This window comes from Manihot esculenta, chromosome 5, assembly GCF_001659605.2.
Source record: "Manihot esculenta cultivar AM560-2 chromosome 5, M.esculenta_v8, whole genome shotgun sequence".
Taxonomy (NCBI): Eukaryota; Viridiplantae; Streptophyta; class Magnoliopsida; order Malpighiales; family Euphorbiaceae; genus Manihot; species Manihot esculenta.
Window position 1 is genome coordinate 33,051,251 of NC_035165.2, and position 11,150 is coordinate 33,062,400.

General features: G+C 33.0%; 1 protein-coding gene across 2 annotated transcripts; it reads right to left on the bottom strand.

The window, feature by feature from the left end:
• Positions 1 to 3,292: 3,292 nt before the first annotated feature.
• On the bottom strand, positions 3,293 to 10,650 carry LOC110615213 (chloride channel protein CLC-f). 2 transcript variants are annotated; one of them, XM_021756988.2, is made up of 9 exons: positions 10,008 to 10,650; positions 8,737 to 9,079; positions 7,499 to 7,693; positions 6,627 to 7,081; positions 6,394 to 6,498; positions 5,451 to 5,681; positions 5,148 to 5,357; positions 4,556 to 4,788; positions 3,293 to 3,613 (listed from the first exon to the last, which is right to left on the bottom strand). In XM_021756988.2, the coding sequence occupies exons 1-9, from the start codon at positions 10,431 to 10,433 to the stop codon at positions 3,568 to 3,570; spliced, it is 2,244 nt and encodes a 747-aa protein (XP_021612680.1). In that variant the 5' UTR covers positions 10,434 to 10,650; the 3' UTR covers positions 3,293 to 3,567. The 2 variants fall into 2 exon arrangements, with proteins under 2 accessions (XP_021612680.1, XP_021612678.1); XM_021756986.2 differs by having other exon boundaries at positions 8,737 to 9,148.
• Between the last annotated feature and the right edge of the window lie 500 nt (positions 10,651 to 11,150).

Below are 11,150 nucleotides of genomic sequence, written 5' to 3' on the forward strand. Positions count from 1 at the left end.
TCTGTATGGAAGTTGATGACCTTACCAAATCTCAGGATGATAACTAATCTATTAAATGCTTGAGAGATAAGAATTGTATGCCTAATTCAAAGTTAATAAGGGTGATGCTATTAGTTTTAATGATGTTAATAATAATGGATGAGTTGAATTTAGGGTTTTGATAGTTCCAAGGATGAGGCATTTGAAGATTATTACCCTGATGATAGTGAATTTCAGTCTGTTAGGAAGGGAAAGAAACAAATGGCTGATGATAGTCAATTTCAATGTGTTAGGAAGGGAAGGAAACATATGCCTGATGCTAATAGGGTAATAGGATACATGATCATTTAAAAAGTAAAATTTGGATCAGAAGGCATTGATAATTATAATGGATATGAAATTCTTGAGGAATTAGATAGTGATGACCTTAGGCATACCTCAACTCATAATGATGATGAATTTTCAAGTTATTGCAAAGGGTTTGAGAAGAAAAAGTGAATTATGACTCCTTTTTGTGATCGCACTAACATTAAGTTTCAAGTAAAAATGGAGTTTATTGATAACATATAGAGTATGTCAGTAATCCAAAAATATAGCTATATAATGGTTTTAATGTGAAAATTTTGAAGTATGAGAAGAAAAAAATTGATGGCATGTATGAAAATAGTTGTATTTGAAGACCGTATGAAAGTATACTCCAAAATGAGGCAAAATTTGACATTAAAATATGTGTAGTGGATCATTCATGTTACAAGTCAATTAGAAACAAACAAGCAACCTCAAGTGGATTGCACATGAATTTTATGTGAAAATCATACTAATTCCTGAATTTAGTGCAAAGGAAATTTAGAGTGGCATGAAGCATAAATACTCACTAAAAGTAACTCTCCAATAATATTATAGAGGGAAGTGAAAAGTTTTAAATATATTGAGAGGGTTACTTACAAAGCATTATGCAAAATCAAGTCTCATAAGGCTGAGTTGATTAGAACAGATAAATGTTTGATTTTATACTTGACATTGATCCTACTATCAGTATAGCAATCTTTGGGAGATTTTACATTGGATTCAGTTCATTGAGAAAACGTTTCATAATAAGTTGTAAGAAAATTTTGAGATTTGATAGTACTTTTTTGAAGCCATTTTAAGGTGAGGTGCTATTAATTGTTGTAGGAAAGGATGATAATAATTAAATATTTCCTCTTGCTTGGGTTGTGCTTTAGAATGAAAATGAAGACAGCTAGATATGATTTCTTAAAATATTATTTGAAGAGCTTGTCATTGTAGATGGATATAGGTGGGCATTTATTAATAACTAGCAAAAGGTATATTTTCATTAATTGTATTTGGCTTCAACATTTTACATATTTATCTTCAATAATTTAAATTCTTTACATGGTTCTTATAAATACAATTAATCATTTAACACCTCATGCTCATATAAAATGTGCTAGGCATATATGGGTTAACGGGAAAAAGACCCATTAAGGAGAGAAGTTTAGAAAACTATTCTAGAATACAACTTTTCAGCTATTATGGAATACAACTTACTGCACATATACAATTGATTTTAGGAGAAAAATTAGAAGAAATGAAAGAAGAAAGAGCAGTTGCACATAATGAATTTTTAGCAAGGAAACCAGGCTTTTGTACAACTACCAAGACAAATATGATTGAAAATAGGGAGATTTACATTTTAGTCTATGGATATTGCCATTATTAACAAGTCAGTCTCTGTATTTTTAAAAACCTATTAAAACGTTCTTAACTTTTCTTTCTGTCAATGAAATAGTCATTCTGTCATCTTTTTCATTAAAAATAGATGAAAAATGAGAGAGAAAATTTTTAAAATCCAATTTTGCCTTCAAATAAGACCCCTTATTTAGTCCTTGGATATTGCTATTATTAACAAATCAGTCCCTACATTTTTAAAGATCTATTAAAACGTCTTTATCTTTTTTTTTGTCAACGAAATAGTCTCTCCTCCTCCTCCTCCTTAAAAAAGAAGAAAAAAAAAAGATGATGATGATGATGAAGGAGAAGAAGAAGAAAATGAAGAACCAAAGAAGAAGAAGAAGATGAAGAATCAATGAAGAAGAAGGAGACGAAGGAGGAGAAGGAGGAGGAGGAGGAGGAAAAAAAGGGGGTAATTTGGCCTTTTGCTATATTTTTAACGGCAGAAATAAATGGAATGACTATTTTGTTGACAGAAAGAAAATATAAGAACATTTTAATAGATTTTTGAAAATGTAGAGACTGATTTGTTAATAATAATAATACTCAATGACTAAATTATAAACCTTTCTCAAAAATAACATATGTGAGTACTTCAACTCTTATATTATAGATGTTAAGTCCTTACTACTGATTGATATACTTAAAAAGATAAGAATTATGTTAACGGGAACACTACTATAAAAACAAATCTAAGGCAGGTAAATTATTGCTTTATATATTTTAACAGTAATCATAAGTTAATAGCAACTGTTTAAAAACCACTATACCTACCACTACTACTAAGTTTAAGACAATAATTTAATTATTTTTTCATAATAAATAAAAATATGAAATAAATTATAATATTTAATATAAAATAAATTTTTTTATCAAAATATATTATTATATATAATAAAAAAATAATTTTTTTAAATATTTTTAAATTGCTGCCGAATTCTTATTTTAATAATATTAAAATAACAATTTTATAATTACAATGAAAATATCGTTGTTTAAACCGTAAAATGTAGCAGGTTATCGTTGTTTAAACCGTAAATGTAAGTGAGAGAATGTTGGCAAGATAAGTCGGCAGGAGATAAACTAGACATGTGAGGAATAAATGGATTTCAGGTTTGAGATTCACGTGAGCATGAAGAAGAAGCTGCCAAGAAAAGAGAATTTACAAGGAAAATTTGGTTCTTCCTAATTATTTAACGGCAAAAGCAAAGAAAACTGAATAAAAGAACTACATAACTACATAATTAATAGAGGCAAAATACAAAATCTTTCGAATGAGATTCTCAAAATATAAGAACTAATTACAAGAAACAGAATCGTAAAATTATCCCTCTAAAAAGTATTACGTAAACTTTATATTACAATTTTGTTCTAACATTTCAAGTATTTCATACTCTTTAAGTTTACATTCTCATTTTTTTTTAACCGCAATTTTTTAGCAGTAGGTAGGAATCCTTGAAGTTTCTATTCATACAATCAAACAGCAAAGCTAAAAAACACGCACATACAGATAGATAATAGAATACGTGCCCAACTTCCCAAGCAGAAAAGTAAAAAAGAAAAATTAAAAGCAGCATAATTTGGATTCAACTATTGACAGATTTTTTTTTTCCTTTCCCTTTTTTCTTTCTTTTAATAACAATAATTGTAACTAATAATTTCCATATACAAAATGCAATTTGCTATAACTAATCTTAGGCAATTTCAAATATGGCGTATGTTTTCATTTCCAAATCACTGGACTAAAAGTTGTATATGCCGTCATCCAAAACCTTGATGTCTCTTTCTTTGCAGGATGGTCCAAAGGAACTTGAAATTTGACGAGCGCTTCACCACATCAATGATCACTTTCAGTTATCGTGTCAAGACTACTTTCTTTTCTATACGAGCTATCTCCTCTCTGCAGACTCAAGAACAATTCTCAACTTAACAGTTGCCTTGTCAAAAATGCAAAATAATTCAAATGCCAAAATTACAAATCAAAGAAAAGAAACATCGCGTCCAACATCTTGCATGTAAATCTCTGTAAAAAAACACCATTGTTCCAGACAGCTAATGACAATGCAATAAAATGTGTTGCTAGGAAACCAAGGAGCAATTATAAATGAACTCATCCCTATTTATGTCAGTATATCCACTCACTTATAACTACGTCAAAACCTATAGGGGTATGATTAGCTTTACAAAAGGGATCATTTTCTTTTTTATCTAGCTGCCACCTAGGCAAATGGTGAATTTCTTGACATTTAAACCATTTGCACATCCTCAAAAAACATATACTACATGTTTAAATGCTATGTTATTCACCTATTCTTAAATTCTCTAATTCAAAAAACGGTATGATTAGCTTTGATAGGTGTTAGTGATACAAGATAATCATATATCTTATATTATTTTTCCTTTTAATGTTTGATACACATCAAATAATAATAATAATAATAATAATAATCATAATAATAATAATAATAATAATAATAATAATAATAATAAAAATCATAATTAAGAAAATTAAAGTTAAATATTTTTAAATATTTGAAATGTGTATGTATTTAAATCCTCATCCCCTGTATTCAACTATCAGCCAACACTATTGGTGTCTTAACAATTATAAAAGCTACTGTTTATTTCCTTTACCAAATGGGTTGACATTGTTGTTGATCGTCAAATAGCTATCAACTAGCCCCCACAACTAGTTCACATGCCCCTATTAGCAACAGTTGCACTTCACAATAATAACAAGATTGAAGTCAAAACCATAAGCTCTAGAATTGAAATCAGGAAGCACACATCAACTGTGAAAAATAAATTTAGATTGTCTACTTGAAACAAAACTAATATGAACCTGAGACAACTCCAAATTGAATCGTAATGAAGGACAGCAACAATTCTTCGCTTCCTTTCTTTCCAGGAGCCTCTACACCGCTTAACAACAGGCAACTGCTTGACCCCTTTGGCCTCCATTAGCTCCTTGGCAATTGCCAAATCAGTGTCTGGATAGCAGGTCAAAAGCCCGCGATCTTGACCTCTGTAGCTTATCCCTCGGGTACATATGGATGAAACAAGACAGGTATTTACCTGTATTAAACAATGAGAAACACCTTTCATATCATTCATCCGGATGTAAAAAATACAATACTATGCAGCACAAAGACACAGGAAGTGCTGCATGACCTTGGAGCAAGATGAAACTCAATGAATATGGCCTTTGGTTCACAATCATTATATACCACTGGTCTAAATTGGTAGGGTGGATGAACAAACACCAATATCTGAGATAGATTTCATATGTGCGAGGGAGACACACACAGATCAAGGGAGGGAGTGGAGCAGATTTGAAAATAACAATAAAATAGTAACACCATATACTGTAATAAAGTAATAGTAGCATTCAAGTTAATAAACCATAAAATAGTTTAAGCTCCATCCTTACTTACGTCTGTAATTGTTGAATCACCTATAGCATCTTCATCAGACTTATTAGACAACTGTCTAATGTCACCATATGTTAGAATTCCGTCCAGTAAATCTTCATCATCAACCACAAGTACACAATTCTGCTTGCTGTTATGCATACAATCAATAGCTTCTTTCAGTGTTGAGGACATTGAAACCTTTACATAGTTCTTTGACATGGCCCTAGAAACCTGGCAATAAACAGGGGCATTTTCCATATTTAGGTCTCTAAGGGAAAGCTAAATACAATCCACCTAGATAGATAAGTTGGCAATTATTTGAACCTTCAGATCTTCCAAAAGCAAATCTTGAGTGATTGCTTCATAATCAGAAGCATTCTCTACAACAGAGAGTTCTAGATCACCTCCACCGTCAGTTCTTCTCCAGACTTCATTTATGTCTTCAGAATTTGAGAGAGAAGAATAACCCCTTGTCAAAGCTCGTTTATTAGATGCTTCAGTATCTTTCGTCTGGTTGGCCACAGAAGGAACCCATATTGCTAATCCAACAGCTCCCTACTCACAATTCCAACAGGAAACAACATTAACATCATAATATTTTTAATTTCAGATGATAAGTCATACAATGTACAAAGCCTACCCAATAGAAAACACACTGACATTTACAATAACAGCAACAATGAAGAGAACAATTCGACAATAGCAACAAACCTTGTCACAAACATAAGTAATTTAAAAATAGTAGATTTCTAATTATGCAAATAGTAAAAGCGAAAAGAAGATAATACAATTTCCATTTTCTAATCAAGTCAGCATTAACTGCAAGGAATGTCATCTCTGTATCGCTCCCATGACATATGGCCCTTTTCATTGCAGAAACTCGGGTTATTACAAATACTATGAATTTACTATTCACAAGGTAAATTTGGAGGAACTGTCTTGCACGGATGTGCCAAGGTAAGGATGAATAGGAAGACTGACTACCAAAAGAAAACATTTTTTTCAGACAAAACATATGACATGCAGTACATAGGATGAACATCATAAATCCCATCTTGTTTAAGTCATGTTTGAGGGTATCTACCAAGAAGCAAAACAAGTTGGAATTGGCCGAAAAAATGATCAATTAGACCTTTCATTCCCAGGAGAGCATCTGCACATGATCTGATTTTGCTAAGCTAGACCTTATGCCCATGAGAACAGAAGGATAACTGATATCATCAATTTGACCATGAGATAATGTTGAGCGAAATTGCAAAAAAATTACCATGAGGGGAAGGATTATCCTGTAGTCTTTTGTCAACTCAAACAGCAGGAGAACTGATGTCAATGGCACTGAACAAACTGAAGCTAATGTAGCAGCCATTCCAACCTAAACCATCAAAAGATTTGTGTATTTTAATCAACACATCAAAAATCAAAATGTGCCTTCGCTGTGTAAGAGAGCAATATCAATTGTCATATCTTGGGGAAACTATTATAAGAAAGCAAATTACTCACTAATGCATATGCTTGCGGCTGAGCAACAGCAGCGTTTCCAGGAATGGCTGAATTGATAATTTCAGCAGCTGAACCCCCAAATACAGCACCAACAGCAGCACCAATCATCAAACTTGGTGCATAAAGGCCACCTACAAGACCTGAACCCTTACACAGAGATGTAGCCACGACTTTGGCTACTGCTAGTTGGGTTAACAGCCAGATTCCTGGAGCTGAAGCACTTTTCCCAGTACGTAAAATTTCTTCAACATTTGTGAAACCCCAGTATAGTATCCCAGGATACCTGAGAGCAATTATCCCAGCTCCTAAACCGCCTAAAGCAGGACAAAAAACAGCAGGGAGCGCAAATTTTTCCTTGATGAACTCAAATGCATCGGTGAACCAAGAGACCAAGCGAGTAAACGCCACACTTACAACACCACAGAGCATGCCCAAGATCAGGTACAAAGGTAGTTCTGCCAAGAAACAGTAAATATGTGAAATAAAAATAAATAAATAAAAGAAAATGCATTGACATCAGAAGTTCACTCGTATAGTCATGTTCCAAATTTAGCAGCAAATGTTTTACAAGTGAAGATCTCGTGCAATTTTTTTCTGGTCCAAAATGAAATGGGGGTAACAAAGAGTACGAGTGTGTGATTGGTCGGTTTGGTTTGGAACCAAACTGAAATAGCCGAAAACTAAATTGAAAAAAAATGATGGCAACCGAACCTAAGCAAAGAAGAAACCAAATCAAACTAAAGTAATGATATTTCCAAACAGGCTATGCAGTCTAAGAATCAAATACTTTACATGCATTAGAAAAGCAACAGTTGGCAAAAAACACATTAGGTGCAGAATCTAAATATTAAAAAAAATGTGAGAAATACTACCAGCAGCAGATTTCAAATCATATGGTGGCACTGTGAAAGCTGATTGTGTACCAAGTACGACATTTGAAACAGTTGATGATATAACAGAAGCCAATATTATCATTGCAGTTGTAAATGGAGGAGAATTTTCAGCACGTCGTGGCCTTAACACAGTTTCAATAGCAAAGAAACAACCAGCAACAGCTGCATTAAAACCTGAAGGATAAAAGGGGGAAAAGAATAAGAGTCATAGTAGTACTTCACTAATAAAGAAATTTTACAGAAACAGAAGCAAGAACCATCATTATCAAAACAAGCTCCCCAAGGCCAACTCTTTATTTTATTAAATGTTAAACAAGATTCCATTTTCCAATACAAAATGGATAAGTACTTTCTTTTTCAAGAAAATAGATAAGCACACATTGACCAGCCAGTAACCATCCATCCAGCCAACCCTATCAATTTAAACTAAAAATGCATAAATCCTTACTCAGAAGAAAAGAAATTATAACCCTTTATTCCACTTCAAAGAGTCCACATTTCCATCAAAAACAGAACATGGTCCTCTTCCTCTCCTTCATAACTATCTCTCCCCCTTATTGTCGCGATTAATTAAGGCACTGTAACTGCAATGCTATCATATCAGCCACAATACTTTTCTATAATTTATTTTTATCTTTCCTACTGTTAGTAAACCTTTTTCTTCTCATTCCTGAACATAACAATTGCAACAGTGATCCCTGCACAGAAGTTACACAATCCAGGATGTCCCAGACCATGGTACAATTGTTGGGGAAGAGCAAGCAAATTAGGTAAAAGGATTTCAAGACATCACATTACACCCATTATCCCCTTTGGAGGTTAATAAAATCCAACCTTCCTGTTAAAACCATAAATAGATCAGTTGTACTTGTAACCCCTCAGGCAAGTCCTTCGTACATGAGTTTTTCAGGTATGTTTCTGGATTTTATCTGTAAATAATCTCCTTTTGACTGGCAAACTCTAATTTAAATGATACTTTATGAACTTCAATCATGCAACCATTAGCCATTCTAGACATGTATAGCATAATGATGTCTTCAGCTGATGCTTGAGCATTTAATGAAATACACAAGCTCACAAAAAAGAGGAACGCACAAAAGTGCATATATTATAATCTGACACCAAAGCAGTGAATGCAACAGAAGGCCTTTAGTATAGCAACTGTCAACAGACAACAAATAACCCAAGATCGATGCAAGAACGAAAAGTACAGTTACCTGAAGCAATCCCAGCTGCCGCACCAGCTGCAACAAGAGCTATCTCCCTTTCTCTGTTGTTTTCCATCATTAACAAAAGTCCATTGGCACACGATTTTCCAATATCGACACTAGGGCCTTCAGGACCCAAAGAACAACCAGTACCTAGAGTCACAGCAGCTTGAATGGCCTTTATCGTGGGGAAAACTCCAGCAACCAAATCAATACCTTGTCTGTGGGAAGGACTGGTAATACTAGTCTGTCTTATTTGGTCTAATATCTCCAGTAAGCCATGCATCATCCCAACAATAACACTCCCTGTGACTGGAATCAAAAGAATTCGATGCCAAGTGTCAGCCAACCTCTGCAGACGAAGATATGCAGCACCCTCATTAGGAGTCCCAGACCAAGCCCATTCATGTATAACATGAACCTAATCAGAAGCATAAAAAATATCAAATAAAAAAATTTGAGAAATAAGTAAATGGGGCAGTATATGAATCCACAGCTACCCGTGCAGGATAGAGAAAAAAAACAGTTGGAATAAATTAAACAAGAAAAATATAACAGGACGCAATGAAGCATACTCTACGCCACCAGAATCAGAGACATTTTGAAAGCAGCTTCTCTTCTTTTTTCCCCTTTACATGAATATTTAAAACTTGTTTAGAATAAAAGAATTCAATTCTTTTTAACTAATTTCCTCGCATGATTTCTTGCAATTATCTTAGAATAAAAGAATTATTTTTCACTTAAAAATTTTTCATCATGAATAATTTTGTAAGAATCCATTTAAATGTTTTTCTAGCAAAATCATTCTTGCAAAAAAAAGGGTTAGCAGGTAAAATATATGTCATATGAAGACTGATGGTACAAAGAAAAGGGGAGCACAATTACCACACGAGTTCAAAGTAGAAGCTTGCCTTGAAAATGGATATTTTCAGTAAACAAACGCAAAAATAAAACAAGTATTCACACAAAATTGAATTGTTTGTTTGATGCATTAATCCTTCATACGAAATTTTCAGCAAGTGATGAAGCTAAAGCTAAATAAAAATCAGTTAGCTAGCAACAAACTGCTACTAGTCATAACCCCAACTAACGCGCAAGTATTTACAGTTTGAGTGGATTAAAAATATAAAAAAACAAACATTTTCTGAAGATGGCACCAAGAATTCACTGATCGGATTAATCTCAGATCCAGATCAGTCAAAATAATGAGCAAACAAACAGGCTAAAACCTCAAAGTTTCAGAAAATAAAATATAGAAATCAAGAAGAAGAAGGACTAACCCCTGTATTAAAAGCAGCGACACAGAGACCAGAGGCGAGGCCAAGAAGGCAACCAAGAAGAAGCAAAACCCACTCGGGAGGTGCGCTATCCCCGAGAACATCATCATCATGATGTCCACCAAAATCGTCACGATTACGATTGGGATTATGAGAATGAGAATGAGGACGCGGGGACAAATCTCTACTAGTATCCTTCTCCAGACGCTTAAAACTGGAGAGGCAGCGAGCGGGAAAGCTTCGATCCAAGTGTTTGAGGAAGAGATCCTTAATAGCACCGCCGCTTGCTCCTTTGCTGAGACTATTAGGCGTACTGGTGATGCCTTGATCTTCCAAGTCCTCGCCACCATCGCCGTCTTCTCCTCTGTCACTATTTGATATCAACATAAATTTTTCATCGTTGTATTCTCCTCTTTCTCCTCCTCCCATTTCTCTCTTTTTGTATTTTTCTTCCTCCGGTGTGGCTCAATTATCATACCATAGGAATTGGGGCTGAGAATCTCGTAATTTTTCCTTTTGTTTTGGCAATTACCTTCGACTGATATCACAAGGCGGCGCACCGGTTGAGGCGGAGGGGGAGGGGAAGGGAGAGGTGCCGGTGGAGGAGGAAGAATGAACCGGCTTGTTTGTTCCATTTCCTCCCACAAACCAAATACGAACAAAAATTGACTTCTTTTTTCCTTTTTTTTAATTTACTTTTTTATAAATTTTTTATTAAAAAATTATTATTTAATCTAAAAATTTACAATCAAATCTCTCTATTTTAAAAATATATTAAAATATTTATAATATTTTTAAAAAATATTGATAATTAATTTTTTTAATCTCTTAAATTTAAAAAAAATTATTAATTAATTAATTCATATTATAAATACTTTAAATTTTTTTTATAATATTTAATAAATAAATAAAGTTATAAAATATTAATTAGTGAATTTTTTATATTTTAATATATTTTTAAAATTAAAAAACTAATTAATAAATTTTTATTAATTTTTTTATATAATTAAATTAAATTTAAAAATAATTAAAAAATTTACTTTCAAATCTTATATTTTAATTTTTAACAGAAACATTTTTATACTTTCACACTTTAATAACTTAAAAATTTTTTTTCTAACATATTAAATATTATTGATAAATTAT